This window comes from Tilletiopsis washingtonensis (assembly GCF_003144115.1).
Source record: "Tilletiopsis washingtonensis strain MCA 4186 unplaced genomic scaffold FA09scaffold_12, whole genome shotgun sequence".
Lineage (NCBI taxonomy): Eukaryota > Fungi > Basidiomycota > Exobasidiomycetes > Entylomatales > Tilletiopsis > Tilletiopsis washingtonensis.
The window spans coordinates 1-18,974 of record NW_020312009.1 but is presented as its reverse complement, the minus strand read 5'-3'; the positions used below and the strand labels follow the sequence as shown (position 1 = coordinate 18,974).

General features: G+C 68.9%; 5 protein-coding genes across 5 annotated transcripts; 2 read left to right on the top strand and 3 right to left on the bottom strand.

Moving 5' to 3' along the window:
* Positions 1–118: 118 nt before the first annotated feature.
* Positions 119–3,245, bottom strand: FA09DRAFT_330211 (hypothetical protein). Its single transcript, XM_025742513.1, has 5 exons — positions 3,156–3,245; positions 3,049–3,096; positions 2,438–2,991; positions 1,885–2,375; positions 119–1,825 (listed from the first exon to the last, which is right to left on the bottom strand). The coding sequence occupies exons 1-5, from the start codon at positions 3,192–3,194 to the stop codon at positions 276–278; spliced, it is 2,682 nt and encodes an 893-aa protein (XP_025597792.1). The 5' UTR covers positions 3,195–3,245; the 3' UTR covers positions 119–275.
* Positions 3,246–5,062: 1,817 nt separating this feature from the next.
* On the top strand, positions 5,063–6,872 carry FA09DRAFT_37719 (hypothetical protein). The gene is made up of 3 exons (XM_025745624.1): positions 5,063–5,339; positions 5,489–5,895; positions 5,959–6,872. The coding sequence occupies exons 1-3, from the start codon at positions 5,172–5,174 to the stop codon at positions 6,842–6,844; spliced, it is 1,461 nt and encodes a 486-aa protein (XP_025597791.1). The 5' UTR covers positions 5,063–5,171; the 3' UTR covers positions 6,845–6,872.
* A 192-nt stretch (positions 6,873–7,064) lies between these two features.
* On the bottom strand, positions 7,065–12,472 carry FA09DRAFT_360844 (hypothetical protein). The gene is made up of 10 exons (XM_025745279.1): positions 12,271–12,472; positions 12,186–12,219; positions 11,536–12,128; positions 11,329–11,388; positions 9,974–11,269; positions 8,685–9,919; positions 8,204–8,628; positions 7,920–8,144; positions 7,672–7,862; positions 7,065–7,610 (listed from the first exon to the last, which is right to left on the bottom strand). The coding sequence occupies exons 1-10, from the start codon at positions 12,393–12,395 to the stop codon at positions 7,151–7,153; spliced, it is 4,644 nt and encodes a 1,547-aa protein (XP_025597790.1). The 5' UTR covers positions 12,396–12,472; the 3' UTR covers positions 7,065–7,150.
* Positions 12,473–12,631: 159 nt separating this feature from the next.
* FA09DRAFT_339013 (hypothetical protein) lies at positions 12,632–13,775 on the top strand (the record flags this gene model as incomplete). The annotated part of the gene is made up of 3 exons (XM_025744166.1): positions 12,632–12,841; positions 12,895–13,358; positions 13,412–13,775. 3 exons carry the CDS (start codon positions 12,632–12,634, stop codon positions 13,773–13,775), a joined length of 1,038 nt encoding a protein of 345 aa, XP_025597789.1.
* A 10-nt stretch (positions 13,776–13,785) lies between these two features.
* Positions 13,786–16,610, bottom strand: FA09DRAFT_308637 (kinesin-domain-containing protein). The gene is made up of 5 exons (XM_025740586.1): positions 16,203–16,610; positions 15,552–16,153; positions 14,839–15,503; positions 14,392–14,790; positions 13,786–14,341 (listed from the first exon to the last, which is right to left on the bottom strand). The coding sequence occupies exons 1-5, from the start codon at positions 16,526–16,528 to the stop codon at positions 13,826–13,828; spliced, it is 2,508 nt and encodes an 835-aa protein (XP_025597788.1). The 5' UTR covers positions 16,529–16,610; the 3' UTR covers positions 13,786–13,825.
* Between the last annotated feature and the right edge of the window lie 2,364 nt (positions 16,611–18,974).

Genomic DNA, 18,974 nt, shown 5'->3' with positions numbered 1-18,974 from the left:
TGGTCCCGCACAGCGACCCGGCGCAACACCACCGCTTCTTCTCGCACCCGCTTCCTGCACTGCTCTTCGACTCGCGCTGCACGATGATGACCCCCGCCCAAAGCACGCGCTCTGACCCCTCTCTAGGAAGCGCACCATCGTCTGTACACCTCACGCCCATCATTCCCGCCTCTCATTCTCAACGCACATGTCCCGCCGGCCTCGCGCACGATGCTCGTGGGATGTGTAGATTGCTGCTCGGCGTGTGCGATGTGTGCGTGGGGGGTATGAAGGGACTATGCGGCGTCGCTCATCCCGTTCTCGTCTGAGCTGTGCCGCTCCAGCTTCGTCGGCGGCATGTCCGCCTCGCCCGTCTCCGTCTTGGCCGCGGCGGCCTCGAGCGCCTCGGCGGCTTCGTTGGCAGCGAGCGCGGCGTCGTTGATGCGTTCGGCCTCGCGCATGTCGAGCTCCGTCTGCAGCGCCTCGACCTGTGCGAGCAAGTCGCGCCGGCGCGTGTCCATCTCGCGGTAGCGCAGCTGCGCCGACGCCTCGCTGCGCTCCAGCGCCTGCACCTCGAGCCGCAGCCGCTCGGTGCGCTCCAGCACGGCCGGCTCCTCGTCTTGTGCAAGACGCGCAAACGCCTCGTGCTCGATCTGCGCCTCGGCCAGCGCCGTCGCCGACTCGCGCAGCTGCGTCGAGAGCGCCGCGCTGCGTGCCTGGTACCCACCGAGCAGCTTGCCTAGGCGCTTCTCGTCCTTGGCAGCGGCGGCAGCAGAGGTGCCCATCGCCTTGCGCGCAGCAGCGAGGCGCGCCTCGTAGCCACGCACAAGGGCGCCGTCGTCGAGCGATGCCTTGTCCACCCACGCCTGCTCCTCGGCGCTCCACGCGACGCCGTCGCGCTGCTTGGCCAGTGCCGCCTCGAAGCTCTCCAGCCGTGCGACGCCCTCGTCCGTCGTTGCATCGAGCGAGGACGCCGTGAGGCGCTTCAGCACCTCCGCGCTGGCGCCTGGGAAGCCCATGCTCTTGGCCAGCTCCGAATGGACCAGCGAGCGCGCCGCCGCCAGAGCGTCGTCGGGCAGCTCTGGCATTGCAGAGCGCGAGCCGCCCGGCGCCTTGCTGCCGCGCAGCGGGTGCTCGATCGAGTCGTGCTGGATGAGCACGACCATCTCCTCGTCGATGAGCCGCTGGGCACGCTCGAACGTGTCCGACTCGTCCAGCACGGGCAGAGCGTGCAGCAGCGCCTGCATGCTCGACAGGTCGACGTTGGCGGGTCGCGGCAGGCCGCGCTGCACGACCTGGCTGCGCCGAGCCAGCACCCTGAGGCGATCTGCCTCCTTCTGCCGTGCGATGCGTGCGTCGCGCTCGGCGGCGTCCTCCTCGCTGAGCTGCACCGCGCCCGCCGCCGGATCCTCCGGCGCGTCCTCCTCCGGCTCGTCGAGCACAAGCTCAAAGTCGTTCTTCGGCGCCGGCAGGCTGCGCAGACCAGCCTGCAGCTCGCGCCGTTGCGCAGCAAGCGCGCGCTTGGCATCGCGCGGCGTGTCCATCACCGATGCGCCATCCTCCGAGTTCAGGCCGAGGTTGTCGCGGAACGGCGTGCGCAGCGGCGTGCGGCCGTCGGCAACCGTCGAGCCAACATCCGTGCGAGGCGTGGCAGACGAGACGTCGAGGGCGCCGCGCCCTGGCGCCGGCGTCAGCAGCGGGTTCGGCGTGGCCGTGACGGCCTGTCGGGGTGTGGCGCCGACGGCGCCTGTGCCCCGCAGCAGCGGCGTGTTGGCCTCGCCGAGCAGCGGAGTCTGCGCGGCAGTCATGTTGCGCAGGTTGCGTGCCTCACGCATCACGGTGTCCTCTGGGGATGCAAGTGTCAGTGACCACCTTCGCCAGTGCCGGCGCCATTGCGCAACTTACCCTCCGGCGCGACGCGCGCTGTCCGCGCGTTCTTGGCTCGGTCAAGCGGCGTGTAATCACCGAGGAGGCCGTCGCTCGCCTCGTTGCCGTCCTGGACCAGGCCGCGCGCCATCTCGCCGGCGTGGCCGAGCTTGACGATCTCCTCAATCTCGCGCTCGCCCACCTGCGCCTCGGGCAGGTTGAGCTTGCGGCGCTTGCTGATCTGCTCGGCCTCCTTGAGGCGGCGGATCTGCTCCTCCTTCTGCCCCGCCTGCGGGTCCTTGTCCTTGCCGGCACGCTTCGCCTCGGCGGCCTTCTGCTTCTTCTTCTGCTCTGCCGCCTCGTCCTCCGGCCGCCGCGTGTTGTCTAGCTGGCGCAGCGTCTGGCCGATGGGCGCGCGGAACGAGCGCGACGCCTCGTCTGACGTGTCGTAGAAGCCGGCGACGGGCTGCTTCTCAAAGGGGATGTCGGCGTTGTAGTCCATGCCCTTCTTGGGCTTCTTGGGCCGCATGCTGCATGGCGCGCGTGAGCAGCGTGCGCGGCGCACGTCTCCCGAAGGCCACACTGCACTCACATGATGCCTGCTGCCTTGAGCTCTCTCCGCTTCTGCAGCAGCGCCAGGCGGCGCGCCTCCTCCAGCGCACGCTCGCGCGCCTTGCGCTTGGCCTTCTTGCCCTGCGTGTTGGCCAGGCGCGCACGCGCCTCGCTCAGCATCTCCTTCTCGTCGTCGTCCATGTCGATGGGGTCAGGGCGTGCCGGCTTCGTCTCTGGGTCCGGGTCGATCTCGCCGGGCCGCAGCCGCCGCACATCCTCCGCCGACGGCGCCGCCTCGGGCCCGCCCGGCCCGCTGAGCCCCAGGCCGCTGCCGCCGGCCTCGTCGTTCTCGCGCTGCTCGGCCTCGTCGAGCAGCTTCTGGTAGCGCTCGAGGCACTGCGTGGCCGTGCGGCCGACGATGGGCGCTATGGTGCGCCACTGCGTCGGCATGAGCTTGGCGAGGTGCAGCAGCTTCTCGTCCTCCTCCTTGCTCCACTCCGTCTTCTTGATCGACGGGTCGAGCCACTCGTACCAGCGCGCCTTGCACTGCTTCGGCGTCTTGCGCACGAGCAGCGACGAGATGCGCGCCCATTGCTGCGGGAGCGTCAGTCAGCACACGGGCGCAGGGCCAGCAGCGCCAGCGGCACGCACGTTCTTGCCGTACTTGGAGATGGCCGCCTTGAGAATCTCATCCTCCGTCTGCGCGGCGCGGGCGTGAGCGGGAGGGCGGCGGGCGTGCTGCAGCAGCGGCCACTCACGTTCTTCCACACACCACCCTTGATGATGATGCGGACCATGGTGGGCGCCGTGCAGAGGGGATGCTGCGGCTGCGCGGGCGAGGGGAGTGGTGGAGGGAGCGCTGCCGGAGGGCACGGGCAGCGCTGTGCCTGGCCCCCGCGGCGCGCGGCGCGATCAGCCTGGCGTATGCGTCACGTGCCGCGGAGGCTGGCACCGCTCACGCGCCCAAGGCGGACGAACGCGTCCGCCTTGACCGCCGTCGCGCTCGCAGCTCGTGTGACCTGCCTTGGCCCCCGCTCCCGCTTCCCCTTCTCGGCTGGCCTGGAGAAGCTGCACCCTGCGCTTTGACGTCGGGATGTGCTGCTCTGCTGCACCGCTGCTTGCCTCGCCTGTCACAGCCACCCCCGCCGTCGCATTCTCACGTGCGGCAAACGCAGCTGCAGCTTGTCGAGCCTCGCGCGCCGGCCATGGGTCCTGTTTCCCTCCGAGTCGTCTCCCGGGCCTCATGGGTGTTAAGCGGCACACCTGGACGCTTCTCCTGCCGCCAGGGTTGCAATTTTGAGCGCCTCGCGGGTACCCCAGGAAGCTCACATGAGCGGCCTGCTCAGAGCGCAGTTCGAGTCGGCCGCCGCGGGGAGCATTCAACAGCGCTGCTTGGGCATCCGCCAGCCGGCATCCGGCTGCAAGCGAGGGACGTCCTCTGCCTCGTCGACGGCGGCCGCGGGGCATGGCGTGCTCTGCCGCGCGTTGTTGACGAGGCCCACTCCCGTGCCTCGGGCGGAGTGTGGCAAGTGGGGGCGTCTGGCGTCTGGACTTCGGCCTCCGAAAACACAACCCTGCGCCGGCGACGCGCGTCCTCGGCGCGCGGTGGCGCATCACCTCTCTCTGCTCGCGATATTCGATATCCAGCGCAGCAGCGGGGGCCTCGAACAGAGCACCTGCTGCGCTGTGAGCTTGATCAGCAGCAGCCGCTGCATGCAAGCAGCGAAGGGGGCGGTGCAAGCCTGGCGCCGAGGGTTGCCGCGAGGCGTCCGCCGTCCGCATCCGCCGCCGCCGCCTTCGCGTCCGCCGTCGCGGTGCTGCGTGCCTCTCTCTCGCCGCATGCACCGCGCCGCAGGGCAGTGAGATGCAGAGCTGGCGTGCGCCGGCGGTGCGGGCGGCAGTGCAGCGCAGCCGCCGGTCAGAGCCGCCGCCCCGCCTCAGCTGCAGCTGCGGTGCCGCTGTGCGGATGCTGTCCTGCGCTGCCAGCGGCTCCCGAGCGGCGGGCCGAGCAGAGGCCATTTTGCGCCACGCCGCCGCCGGCACACGGCGAGTGCCGCCCGCCGCCCGCGGCCGTCGTCGAGGGTCCAGCTTCCCGCGCGAGGAGCACGCCATCCCTCCCTCGCCATGCCCCCTGCCTGCTGCTGCTCCGCTGCCTCGTTCTCACGCACCGCGCCGCCCCTCTGCGCCCGCCGCTCGCCTTAGCGTGCGGTGACGGGCAAGCCACAGCGCGCAGTTCTAGATGCAGCGCGGCCGCCCAAGCGGCCCACGGCCGGCCTGTCAGCAGCGGCGATCCCCCTCGTGCTGCGCCCACGGGGGGCACATGCTCACGCACTCGTCGCCCGACCCTGAAAGCTGGATGCCGCTGCTGTGCTGCCGCTGCACCCTGTGTCGCAGCGCGCAGCACCAGAGCACAACTCGGCCTCGGGCATACGCACGCCGGCCCTGAGACGATTGATCTCCCGCTCGCTGCCTCCTCCTCCTCCGCCCGCGCGCCGTCGACGCAGCACGCCGTCCATCTCTCCGTGCGGGCCAGGAACACACGCCATAGTTCGCATGACGGAAGAGGCAGCACTTTGAGGGGCGCTTCAGCGCAACGGACGGCCGCAGGCAGGCGATCAGTGTGCAGAGGCGTGCCAGCGAAGTGGCTCGCGTGCACCGGAGCGCGATAACTGCATCGAGGCGCCTGCGCAGACAGCTTAAGAAGCGGCGGGTGCAGCCACTCGGACCCCCCACAAGCAACCCACTCCGACCCCTCCCTCCCACACACACGCAAGATGTCCTACATCAACGAGCTGCCGCGCTCCGGGCGCACCGCCAGCTACGGCGCCGACGACAAGCCGCCGGCGTTTGCCGACGACAAGAGCGTGCACGAGGTCGACGTCACCGTGACCGAGGTGGACCAGGCCTTCGAGGACCTCGTCAAGGAGGAGGAGGACCACGACGTGAGTTTGCACGAGTGTGCCGGGCGGAGGCCTCGATGTGTCTGCGCGAGTGTGCCGGGCAGAGGCCTCGATGTGGTCGAGCCGGAGTGCCCGGGCGACCTCGCTTCGCCGCGCCATGTTCCCCCCAGCTCACCCCTCCGCTCCCACAGATCAAGCTGCGCACGATGAGCTGGCAGAAGACGGCCGTGCTGCTCTTCGGCGACCAGGTGTGCCTGGCCATCATGGCGCAGGCGTGGAGCTTCAAGGTCCTCGGCTGGATCCCCGGCCTCATCACGACATTCCTCAGCGGCGCCATCTTCTGGCTCACGAGCTACACGCTCTGGCAGTTCATGATGCGCAACCCCAAGGTGCGCGACATCTGCGACATTGGCCGCCTGCTCTTCGGCGGCTCGCGCCTCGCCTACGAGTTCACGGGCATCATGCTCCTTGCCAACAACTCGATGCTTGCCGGCTTTCACGTCCTGACCGGCGCCAAGATCCTCAACACGCTCAGCAACCACGCCATGTGCACCGTCTACTTCTCCGTCATCGTGACGATTGCCTCGATTGTGCTGAGGTGAGCAAAGAAGCTGAAAAAGCCTCTGACCCCAGTGTAAACATGCTCTGACCCAAAACAAAGCCTCCCGCGTACTCTACACCATGTCTCCCATATGTGCACGGTCTCTGCGGCATGTATGTTTGTCGCTATCGTGCTCCAGCTCGTCTTCGCCGGCATCGAGGACCACCCGGCGTCGGGCTACGGCGGCGAGTGGCCCGAGATGGGCGCGGCCGTCAAGACGAGCATCTTCCCCGTCGAGGGCACCACGTGGATCCAGTGCCTCAACGCCGTGCTCAACATCAGCTTCCTCTGGATCCCCCAGATTCTCTTCCCGACGTTTATCAACGAGATGCGCCGCCCGCAGGACTTCCCCAAGGCCCTCGCGGCCCTTGCCGGCGCGTCGTTCTGCCTCTTCATCGTGCCGGCCGTCGTGGGCTACGCATACCTCGGCCAGTACGCCGAGGCGCCGGCGTTTGGCTCGCTCGAGACGCTCTACAAGAAGATTTCCTTCGCCCCGGTTCTCGTGCCGACGATTGTTATCGGCGTGATCTACTCGAACGTCTCGGCGAAGTACGTGTTCCAGCGCGTGCTGGCCAACTCGCGCCACCAGCACTCGAACACCGTCGTCGGCTGGGGCGTGTGGGGCGCCATCGTGACGGCCTTCTGGGCGGTTGCCTTCATCTTCGGCTCGACGATCCCGTCGATGGGCGACTTCCTCTCGCTGCTCGGCAGTGTCTTCGACTCGCAGTACGGCTTCATCTTCTGGGCCATTGCCTACTACCAGCTCTTCAAGGGCCGCTTCTTCACGAGCAAGCTGCGCACGCTCATCACCGTTGCGCACGCCATCATCATGGTCATGGGTCTCTTCCTCCTCGGCCCCGGCGTGTACGCGGCCGTCGAGGCGATCCGCGAGGACTACGCCGGCGCCGTGCGCCCCGCCTTTGCGTGCGCCAACCTGGCCATCTGAGCGCGCCTTGCCTTCTTCTCCTGCCTGCATACCCCCACCCTGGATCGCTCGTCTGTCACGCTGCCCCGCCTCTTGTGTTCCTCTGTATCTCGCCGTGCCGTCTGCTCCAGACTCCTCCAAAAGATCGAGTTCCCCGTGCCGAGCGTGTTGCCGCGCTGCTGAGGGTCTGCGGATGGCGGTCAGGTACTGCGTGAGCCCCGAAAGGCGAGGCCAGGAGCGTGACACGCAATGAGTGGTTCAGTGAGGTAGCAGATGCAGGTGGTACAGATGATGAGTGGGGTGACGGAGCCGGGAATCAGGTGACGATCAAGGTTGGACAGGGTGAGAGTCGGGGCTCGAGTCGGCGAGCATGCCCTGCTCAACGCTCGGAGGGCGAGATGCCTCGCCCGCTGCCTCGTCGTGGGGCGCACGGCCGGCGTCAAAGCTCTGCTTGCTCGACGCAGTGCCCATGTCGGACGACGAAGCGGGCGTGGCATCCTCGCTGGGCAGCGCGCCGGACCAGTTGTCGGCGCTGCTGGTTTCGTCGGAGGTGCGAGGCTGAGGCACCGGCTGGCCGCCAGCCGGTGCTGGAGGCTCGAGCGGCGGCTGAGCGTCGATCGCAGGCGGCTCGGCGGGCTCTTCGGCCGGGGCGTCTTGAACGACGTCGTCGCCTTTAGCCTCTTCGTCGTAGTCTCGCAGCTCGAGCTCCTTGAGGAAGTACGTGTCGCGGATGGCCACCGACCAGCCCTGTGCGTGGCGGTAGCCTTGCAGGAGCAGCGCCGCCGTGCTGGAGAAGGCAGAAGGATTAGCGAGGAACTGGCGACGAGCCGGACGGGCACTGCACGCACACTATCGAGCACAGCAGGGCCCGCTGCACTTCGACGAGGCATCTCGGGCCGTCGACTGGGTGCGCCAGCGAGATGCCCAGCACGATGGCAAGTGGCGCAAGGACCAGGCAGCCGAGCAGAGCGACGACCGGGAGGAACACCTCGAGCGTCGCACGCACGGCGCGTGGTCGTGCGATGCCGTTGTGGTGGAGCTAGAGGAGCAGCTGTCAGTTCACTGCGCGGACGTAAGGCCTGGTGCGCCAACTCACGGCAGTAAGCGTCGCGGTGAATCCTTGCGCCTGCGCAGGCACATCGTTGCGCGCCAGCCGCAGCATCAGCACAATGGCGAAGCGCTGCTCCAGCAGGCCCAGCGCCAGCAGACTGCCCAGCGAGATGGTTGGCGGCGTCGTGGCCGTGGCCGCGCCCGGGCGGAATGGAGCGATCAGGTAGGTCTCGACTGCGAGGCCGAGGAGCAGCGGCGTCACTGTGCCGAACTGCGGTAGAAGGTCCACTCAGCACTGAGCAACGGCTGCCACGTCTGCGACAGACTCACTGCAAAGACGATCCACATGCGCCGGAGCAGCTTCAGAGCGCGCAGCCGCAGACGCACAAACACCGTGCGACGCAGGCGCCGTCTGACGTTTGGGGACCGCTGCACTCGCTGATATGTCTTGAGGGCAGAGGCCACGGCTGCAGCGGCGCCGAGCAGCAGGCCGAGCCCGAGGCAGAAGGGGTAGAAGTCGTGCAGCGGTTCGGCGAACAGCAGACGCAGCGCGTGACGGCCCAACGTGAGCGGCAGCGCCAGGGCGCTCACGACGGCAGCGCAGATGGTGAGCCAGAGTAGGGCAACAAGTGCCGCAATCCGTGCCTTGAACAGCGGCGGCAGCCACACCACAATGTACTGGCCGTCCTCCTTGGCCTCGTCTTCTGTGCGCGGGTGAACGGCAGGTGCCACGTGCAGAGGATTGCCGGCGGCATCTGGAGCGGCATGATGCGTCAGTGAACGGCTGGCAGCGGCGGCGCGGCTCTCTCACCAGTATGCAGGATCAGCGGACGACCCGGCGGCACGCTGTCCTGGTTCGGCACACGCGCGTAGCTGCCGTCTGGCGCCTGCTCGTCTGTGGCATTCGTGCCCACCAGATAGGCCGACAGACGAAGGAGGCGCGCAGCGCGGGCGAAGAAGTGACTGCCGGCGGCCTTGAGCACGCGCTCAGGTGCAACGGCGCGGATCGTCGGCTTGAGCACGTACAGGACGGCGACGAGGTCGAAGGGCTGCTCGGAGAGCGCCTCGTGTGGCTTCCACACGATGGGCAGCACGCCGAGGCGCTTGGCGGCAAGGATCGACGTGCCGACGGTCGGGACGAGCACGGAGGCGTACAGCACCGCCGAGAGCATGATCTTGCGCACCTGCAGCCACGTGCGCCGCTCGAGGATCTCGCGGATGGGGTGGTAGTCGAGCTCGTTGCTGTCGCGGATCCAGCACATGACGCCCGGGCGCACGCTGGCGCGCACCTGGCCGACGAACTGAGCAAAGAGATACATCCACAATGTGCCGCAGACGTGCACCGTGAAGGCTGTGGAGAAGGGCGCGGCGCACAGCTGTGCCCAGCGCGCGGCCGGCGTCATGCCTGCCCAGAGCGGCATCGTGCAGAGGTCGAGCAGCACGCCGCACGCCATCGGAAAGCAAAGCAGCTCGACGACGGTGAACATGATGACCTTGAGCAGCGTGAGCTGCTGGTCGATTGCCGTCTTGAACCACTTTGCGTGAATGCGCTCGAAGAATGCATCGCCGAGCAGCTGGCTCTGCGCCACGACGAGCAGCGTAAAATAGGCCCAGCCCAGCGCCACGCACAGCGCCTGCGAGCTGAGCGACTGGCCGCGCGTGTGCGCGTCGAGGGCGAGGTGCGAGGCACGCAGATAGTCGACGAGCTCCTGGCCGAGCAGCGATGCCTCATGCTGCGAGGGCGAGACGGGCAAGGCGTCCGTAGACTGTGTCGACAGCGCTGCGAACTTTTGCGCCAGCGAGGACAACGGCCCTGAGCTGGAGCGTGCAAGCTCGGCGAGGCGTGCAGCCGGCATGACGCCTGAGGCGAGCTGTACAGCTGGCCGAAGAACACCGTGGGCGCATCCGATGATAAAGTCGAAAACTGGGTCGGTAGCGAGCCGGACGACTTTGATGGGCAGCAGCAGCAGCGCAGGCAGGCGTGAGCCGACGCCGAAGAGCTTGCCGACGACGAACGGCAGTGCGACAAAGACGAGCATGACGAAGCTGTAGGTGTGCGCGGTCAGTGGCTGCGCGCTGGACGTGGCTGAGAAAACTCACTTGCAGAGGACATACATCAGCGACACGTTCGCCGCGAGCCCGGACAGCGGGCCGCGCATGCCGATCGCCTCCATCATCCCCTCGAGGTCCTCCTCTAGTTGTGCGCCACCGGCCTCCTCCTCTGCTTCCTCGCCGTCCCCGCCCCATACCTCAAAATCGTCGAAGTTCTCGCCCGCCGCGTCCCCGTCCGGTTCGTCGCCCGGCTCCTCGGCCTCCGCCTCGGGCGCATGCACGTCGGCAACGAGCTCGGCGGGCCGAGGCTCGCCAGGCGTCGCCAGCTCCTCAGCAGCATGCACCGGAGCATGAGCGGCCGCGGTGGAAGACGAGGTCGGTTGATCCGCGGTCTCCGCCTCGACCGGGACACGCTGGTGCATCGGCCGCGGACTGCTCGTCGAAGCTGCTCCCCAGCGATCGCCGTGTCCGTCCTCGTTGAGCGCGACAAAGTTGCTGGCGCCCTTTGGCGACAGCCGCGGATCGACGGTGACGTCCGGATCGAGCTCACGGCTCTCGCTGATCTCCAGCTCGGCAAAAGCGGGAGAACCCGGCGTGGATGCGCCACTAGACGAAGCGCTCTGATGTGCGTCGCCATCTGCACCCAGCTCGTCAGATGCCGCTGCGCGATCGCCGTCCTCATCGACGGCACGGCTCTTGCCCTTGTCCAACGAGACAGCCGGCAGCGTGATCTCTTGATGCTCCGCTACGACGCGGAGCGACGCGTCGGCCTCAGCATTCTCGTGCGATGAGGGGCCCGGGGTTGGCCCGGCGTCAGACGAAGCGGCGCTCACGTCGCTGTGCTGCTCCTCCAGAAGGTCCAGTGCTGCCTGGTAGTTCGGCGTGCGTCGGGTGGGCAGCGGACGGATGTCTCGCGGAGCGAAGCGGTCAAGCCTTGCCGCTCGCACAGCAGCGACGTCGATCTCGTCCTCGGCCAGGGCGGAGATCAACGCCAGCTCGTCGTGTGGCTGACGAGCGGGCTCGTTTGCTTCGGCGCCTGCATCTGTGCCCGCGGCTTCGTCCAGCCCAGCTCGCGAGGCCTCAAGCTGTGCACTCAGCTGCTGCACGCGCGCAACGAAGTTGGTGAGGTCCGCATCGTCCATGCGAGCTGCGCGCAACAAGGGCGAGGGCATGTCCTGCAAGCCGGCCGCTGGTGCAGCTGGCTCTGCAGCCTCTGGTGCGTCCTCGCCTCGTCGAGCAGCCTCGCGCGGAGGCGCGCCTGCTGCAGCGTCTTCGCCTCCAAGCTCGTCGAGCGGCTGCGGCATGTTCTGCAGCACCCACTCGCGGAAGAGGAAGATCGCCACGCTGGAAGTCAGGTGCAGTCAGCGGGGTGCGCCGAGGCGAGCAGCACTGCTCGAACGTACAAGACAACAACGAGCGCGCAGGTCAGAATCTGGCCCTCGAAGATGTGGCGCGCGAGCGTGCTGGTGGGTGCGGGGTGAGCATGTCGGTGCGACGGAGGCGCGCTTGCAGCACAGAGAACAGATGCGCCAAGCGTCAGGGAGCCGAGCCCAAACCGGAGCGCGTACTGCCTGTGTCGCCATCGCTGCTGCTGTGAAGCTGACACTCACCGCGATAGCTCTGCCCCGTCCGGCAGCCGCCAGCCGTAGCCCAGCCACACCAGCCCCTGCTTCGCCGGCCCCATGCGCAGCGCCCGCGCCAGGCCGCGCGCGCTGCTGCGCGTCATGTTGAGCTGGCGCGCCAGGTCGGGCGTCGTGAGGATCTCGACGAGCACCTGCCGCTCGGTGCTGTTGGCGGCGCGCAGCGTGGTGAGGTTGCGCAGCGAGCCGTGCACGACGGAGCTGAGCACGCTGGCGGCCGCCGTGGCGCGCGCATCGCCGGCGCACATCGTCGCCTCACTGTCCACCGCGGGCGGCGGCGGCGGCGGCGGCACGCGCAGGCCCGCCTCACCCGGCTCGCTGCCCGTGAGGAGCGCGACGAGCAGCTCGCCGATGCAGAGCAGGCCGTTGTACGAGTAGATGTTGCCGAGCGGCAGCAGCGCGAGCCAGGCGACGGCGACGAGGGCCGCGCGCGCGGCGGTGCACACGAGCCAGACGAGGCGCACGGCGGCCTGGCGCACGTACAGCGACGCCGGCAGCACGGCGGGCATGCCGGCGGCGTAGCGCTTGCGGAAGCGGTACGGCGTCGAGCAGAGCTCGCAGTGCTGTGTGTGGCCGTCAGCGGAGTGGCGTGGCAGTGCGTGACGACGCCGGCCACTCACGCGCTTCTTCGAGTGCTCCAGCCACTCCATGAGGCTGCGGCGGAGTCAGCGCTGCGCACATGCGCCCGCCAGCCACGCCACGCACCACTCGGCGTGCACATGCTGGATGCTGCCGCTGCAGCGGCACGGGTGGAAGAGCGGGCTGTCGGGCTCGGGCCCGCTGCGGCAGATGCGGCAGGCGCGCTCCTCGCCCGCCTCGGGCTCGGCCATCGCGGCAGGGAGTGCTGGGCAGTGCAGAGCGGTGTGAGTGCGGTGCGGCTGGCTGTGGGTGCAGTGATGGTGGTTGTTGGGAGCACGGCGGAGCGGCGCACGCCTCGGCTGCGACGTGTGCCGGCTCGCGGCAACTGCGCCGCCGCCGCGCCGAGCCTTGGCCTTGCTCCACATCCACCGCAGGCACCTCAACGCGCGCCTTCGCCTCGCTCTGCGGCCCGCCGGCACCAAGCGCCATGTCGCGCCGCAGCCGCTCCGGCGACGACGAGCTGCTGCTGCCGCGCCGCAAGAAGCGCGCCGCGCAAGGGGCGGCCGCAGCGGGCCCCAGCAGCGGCCACGCGGCGCCAGCGGCGGCGGGCGGCGCCTCGGCCTCGTCCTTCCTCGCGCTCAAGGCGGACCTGGCCGCGCAGAGGAGCGGCAGCGCCGGCGCCTCGTCGCTCTCGCAGGTGTGTTCTACACTGCTATCGCAGCGCAGCATGTGGCTGACCCTGGCGCACAGCCGCGCGAGCGAGCCCTGCCGCACCACCTGCGCCCCGCACGCGGTGCCGAGGCGCGCCGCCAGCGCGACGGCGACGACGGCGTGCACGCAGGCGCCACGTCGGCCTGGGCCGGCACGCCGTCGGCGGCCCTCGACGCCGCACGCGCGGCCATGGAGCGCAAGGCGCGCCTCTATGCGGCGCTGCGGGCGGGCAAGGAGGCTGGCGTCGACGAGGCGACGTGGGCGCAGATGCACGGCAGTGTCGACTGGGAGCGCAAGGCCGGCGAGGCGAGCGGCGGCGACGAGAGCGACAGCGGCGACAGTGATGCGCCGCCGCCCGTCGGCGCCGACGACGACCCGCTGGTGGAGTACGAGGACGAGTTTGGGCGCACACGCATGCTGCCGCGCCGCGACGTGCCGCGCGAGTGGCTGCGGCGCAAGGAGCAGGAGGCTGCGGCCCAGCTCGAGCCGCCGCCGGACGATAGGTGCGTGCTGAACGCGGAGGCGACGAGGCTGGCGCTGACGATCTTCCGCGCAGCGGCGTGCTCTACGGGCCGTCTACCTCGTTCCCCGTGTACCGTCCGCCGTCGCCAGTGCTGGCCACGCGCGTCGCGGCCATCGGCAAGTCGGCCGCACCGAGCCGCTTCGATGCCAAGGCCGAGGTGCGCGACCGCGGCGCCGGCTTCTATGCCTTCTCCACGGACGAGGCCCGCCGCGCCGACGAGCTGGCGGCGCTGCGCAGGGAGAGCGCCCGCACGGCTGAGGAGCGCGAGCACTCTGCGGCCGGCGCCGTGCCCAACCCCGAGGAGCAGCAGCGGCAGCAGCGCAAGCTCGAGGTCGAGCGCAAGCGGCGCGAGGTCGAAGAGCGCCGCCGTGCACGCACGACGCAGAGGCAGGGCTAGAGCAAAAGAGGCATCAAATGGTATTCGCTCGTAACACACAAGCCCGGCCCCTAGCCCGTCAGGTCCGACAGGCTGGTGCTTGGCAGCTCGTTGACCATCTCGTCCATGTCCTGCGCCAGCCACATGCTGCTCTTCGTTGGGCTCATCATGCCGGCTTGGCGCGCGAGGTGCGCCATGATGTCGCGGCTCGAGGCGCTCGTGCTCATCATGCTCGCCTCCGTCCGCGGCGGCGACGGCATGTCCACGAAGCGGGCCCGCCCTGCGCCGCTCTGCATCAGCGCTGCCGAGTCTTGGCTCACGGACCGCCGGGCGCGCGTCTGCACGCGCAGTCCGGACGGCTTGGCCGGCGCCATTGGGCTGCGGCCGTGCGCTGCCGACGAGGCGAAGGGCGAGCGCTCGCCGCTGTCGCCGTCGGGGTGATTCATGCCTAGGGACGACGCGGGTCTCTCGCCGAGATGGCGGCTGGCGCTGAGCAGCGATGCGGCGCTGCCCTTGGCCGGCGAGCGGAGCGACGCGACCTGCTGCGCCGTGTCGGCGTGCATCAGGCGGATGAGTCGTTGCTTGGCCTGCCGGAGGGTCAGCTCAATCGCTCTGTACGCCTAGTCGCTGCACGCACCTTGCGCTCGCGCTCAAAGTCTCGCTTGCAGCGCTCCGCCGCGCGTGCCAGCTCAGCCATGACGCGCTCTTGCTCCTGCGCCTTCTTCTCTGCCAGCTTGAGCTGGTGCGCGAGCTGGTGCTGCGGCAGGCTGCGCTGCTCGAGCTCGTGCTCGTGCATCGTCGTTACTGTCTCGAGCTGCTGCACGTACTGCTGCAGCTGCCTCGCCTTGGCAGTGCGGGCTGATGCGTCCATCGCTTCCCAGCCAGCGGGCAGCGCCGGCGGAGCGGCCAGGCGGGCCTCGAGCTCGGCGATGCGCGCCTGTGCCTCGCGTAGCCGTGCGCGTGTCAGCGCCGGCGTCTCGTCGCCGTCGTCGGCCTCGGACGAGGTGGTGCGTGCAGGCGATGAGGGGCCAGCGGACTGCACAGGGTCAGCGGCGTACAGCACGTGCACCGTGCCCTCACTCACTGTACGCTCGTCGTCGAGCTCGTCGTCGCTGTCGCCGGCCTCCTCACCGCGGCCGCGCATGAAGCACTTGCGGATCTCGTCGAGCTTGAACTGCAGCGCATCGACCTCGTCGCGCCCGACCTTGGACGTCGCAGCGCCCTGCCGCGCCGCCAGCTGTGCGCGCAGCTCCTCGGCCTCGTTCATGTAGCGCACGATGACGGCCTGTGCCTCGGGGTTGAGGCCGCCGAATTCGGCATCCACCTCGTTGCGGCGCGCGTGCAGGCTGACCTTCTTGACGCGCTTGGCAAACGCCAGCGTGCTCAGGCTCTCGTCGACGGCGCCGGGCGCCGGGTTGATCGTGCACACGACGGCGACGCGGGCGTTGCCGCTGAGCGAGTTCTGGAGCACGCGCGTGAGCTTGCTGTCGCGGTACGGCACATGGGCCTCGGAGCGCGCCGCCGAGCGCTCGCCGAGCGCGTAGATGACCTTGCCGAGCGTGAGCAGGCTCTTGTTGATGTTGGCGCCCTCGGCGCGCCGGTCCGCGCCCTGCGACACGTACTTCTCCGAGCCGGCGAGGTCAATGAGCGAGAGCTCCGAGATGCGGATCTTCTTGCCGATGCGCGACTCGGGCGTGCTCGGCGCGCCGTGCGCGTCGCGCTCCCAGCTCTCGAGCGTCAGCTTGAAGCCTGCTCAAAGGTCAGTGGGTGTGCGGTGCTGTGCGGCAGCCTACGCACAAGTGTGGCTGCGGCTGCTGCGCTCGTTCCAGTCTGTCGCGCCGACGTGCCGGTTCTCCTGCCCGCGTGCCAGCAGCGCCCGCACAGCGGCCTGCGTCGTCACGACCTCCTCGTGCAGCGGTGCGACAAACGTGCCGCGCCCGCCCTTTTTGCTGTCCTGGCGGATCTGCGGCACGCTCTCGGGGCACAGCAGGTCCTTGACGACCTCGTTGTGGATCTCGAGGTACGAGGCGCGCAGCAGCCACTCGCGCGTCGACTCGCTCTGCCGGATGCCGCGGAAGACGTCGCGCACGGCACGCGGGATGATGCCCGGCTCGCGCCCGGCGTCGTCGCCCGAGAGCGTAAACGTCTTGCCCGACGCCGTCTGGCCGTAGGCGAAGATGACGGCGTCGTAGCCGCTCAGCGCCGCGCGCACCAGCGGCCGTGCCACGGCCACGTACACGGGCCGGTTCGACGAGCCCGTGTGCAGCCCGTCGAAGGCAAACGGCAGCGCCGCGCCTGGCTGCACACGCGCGGCGGCCAGCGACGCCTCGAGCGAGAGCGCCGCGGTGAGCGGGCTCGGCACCCAGGCGCACTTTTCCGTCGCTCGCGGCGGGCGCAGCCTGAGCGGTGTGAGTGACAGGCGAGTACGAGAGATGCGCGACGACTCACCGCACATGCACCACGACGCTCTCGCGCTCGTCGCTCGCCGTCTCGACCTCGTCGGCGTAGAAGAAGGAGCTCTCGCCCGTCTCGTCGTCGACCTCGCCGCCGGCCAGCGCGGGCACGGCGATGGCGCCGCTGGCACGCCGCCGCGGGCTGGCACGCCCGACGCTGATGCCCAGGCCGTGTCCGTGCTGCGGCGTGCCGCTGCGTCCCGCACCCGGCGTCTCGGGCTTGCGGCGCGAGCTGAGTCCGTCGGTGATCTTGGCGCGGAACTTGACTGGCGACGCAGGGCGCGCCAGCGGCGTCGTTGGGTCAACTGCAGCCCCAAGCATGGCGGCCTGTGGCGTCGTGGGCCGCGAGAGGGGCGTCGTGGGCCGGCCGGGCACGGGCGTCGACGACACCGGCGGGCCGGCGATGCGGCGCGCGTTGCGGCGCGCCTCGAGCGACGCTGCCGATGCCGGCGTGGCGTGCGGCGCGGGCACCTTGGGCCGCGCCGAGGCGCTGGGCGTGCCGAGGGCGGCGCTGTTGGGCAGCGCGTAGTTGGCCGAGAGCGGGCGTGAGCTGCTGGCGGTGGGCGCGCGCGGGCGTGCGGCAGACGCAGCGGCGGCCTCCATCGTGGCGGCGTACGCCTGCGTCGGCGTGGGCGCCTGCGACGAGCTCGCCGAGGGTGATGGGTCGAAGCGGCCCGAGGCGCCGCGCGACTGCTGCCGCGGTGTGGGCATGAACGTGCGGCGCGGTGTCGGCGGCGGTGCGGCCGTGCTCTCGCTGCCGAGCACCGGCGCCGAGGCCTTTGCGCGCAGCTGTGGGCGCGAGCGCTGCGCCGAGAGGAGGTGCGGCGCGCCCGAGGGCCGGCGCGGCGACGTCTCGGGCGACGACGTGTACTCGACGGCGCCGTACGGCGATGGATGGGAGCGCAGCGTGGCGGTGGTCGTATTCATGGTGGGAGTGGCCGTGCAGCGTGCTGGCTGCGCACTGCCGCACCCGCGAGAAGCAGCAAAGAAGAGGCGAGAAGAGGCGAGAAGGGCCTCGACAGGGGCCGAGAGTGGCTCTGGGCGAGACGAACGGCGCAGCAGGCGGGCAGAGGATGGGGAGCGGCGGAGCGAGGCGGCCTCATGCACCGTCGATCAGGGCGCGGAGAAGCACACACAACAGCCGCCGCGCGCCGGGCCCACGACGCGTCGCATCACGTGCGCCAGCGGCCCGCTCTCTCGCCTCATCGAGCGCGTCCATGCATGCCCTCATCAGGGGGACTTGCCTTGGCTTGCCTTGGCTTGCCTTGCTGGCGCAATCATTCATTCAAAGGAGTTGTTGCGCAGGCAGCCAGGCACGCGGCAGCAGATCAACGTTGGGCAAGTAAGCTTGCCCAGCAGATCAGGATAAGCAGCAGATGGCGCAGCAGCGGATGGTGCAGCAGTGTGCGCAGCCCGGGCAGCAGGACCAGGTTTAGCCGGCGCGGGCCAAGGATGGGCAGGACAAGCAGGACAAGGCGCAGGGCCAGCTGCAGCAGCGCGCCGCTTGCCAAGCGCCAACCCTGCCGCTCCTGGGCAAGGCGCAGGCGCAAAGACTTGGGGTGCTGGGCAAGGCACATAATAAGGAGGAGTGCAAGGTGGAGAAGGACTGGCCATGCGCCTGTTGCCATCCTTGTTGATGCCCTGTGCTTGGTTCTGCTGCGCCGCGCCCAGGCGGGCAGCCATTGCTGCTGCGCGTGTGTGGGCCCTTGCGCAAGTGTTTTGCAAGGGCGCAAGCTTGCGTGAGACTGCAGACAGCTAGTACACGTTGCCACTGCTGGGGAGAAGCAACAACATCCTCTGCGCTGGCGTGGCAGCGCTGCTGCTTGACGCAGGTGTAGGCGTGTCTTCTGGCAGGCGTGGCCACACAGCGTCTCAAGCCGCTTGCGTAGCAAGTTCAGGGCGTACTTCTTGTACTTTTTGAGCTGCTTGCGCAGCGCAGCAAAGGCGTCTTGCTTGTGCAGCTTGACCTGCCCGAGCTGCTTGGCCTCTGCAAAGCCGCAGCGTTGTAGGGCGTGCGCTGCCGCTTCTGGAAGTTGGCCTGTTGCGCCTCCCTCTGCGTCTTGGTCAGTGGCGCAAAGTTGGGCAAGCGCAAGGGTGTGGCAGAGGTGGAGGACAAGAAAGGAAGCGCACGGCGGCGCACGGCTTGCCACAGCGGCCAGTAGAGCTAGCAAGGCGCCACGCCGCGCCGCTGCTGCAGCCTGAGAGGACGCTGCGTTGGCAACCGCCTTGGGGGGCCTGCGGGGGCCATAAGGCCAAAGGCCTGCCCTCAAGCCACCAGCAGCTGAGGAACCTGCACCCAAGGAAGTTGAGCCAACAGCAGCTGAGGGACCAGCAGCAGAGGTTAGGCTAGCAGCAGAGGATAGAGCAGCAATGACTTACTGTGGCTGAGCAGAAGGTGCAAAAAGCAGCAGACCCTGTTTGACAATGGCGCTACAGGCCTCCTCTGACATCAGCTCTGGCTGCCCTAGCAGCAGCTTCTGCACAGCATTGAGAGCCTGAGTGGTCAGCTCTGTGTGTGAGCAAATGCAGAGAGTTGCACCATTCTTGACAGGAGCATGAGCTGGCATGACATTCTGGTTGGGCTGCACCTTGGCTGAAGATGCCTGGTCAATTCATGTCACATTGGCCTTGCCCAGGCCAATGAGTGTGGCTCAGTCAACATTTTGGCTTTGGGGTTAGGGTTAGGGTTAGGGTTAGGGTTAGGGTTAGGGTTAGGGTTAGGGTTAGGGTTAGGGTTAGGGTTAGGGTTAGGGTTAGGGTTAGGGTT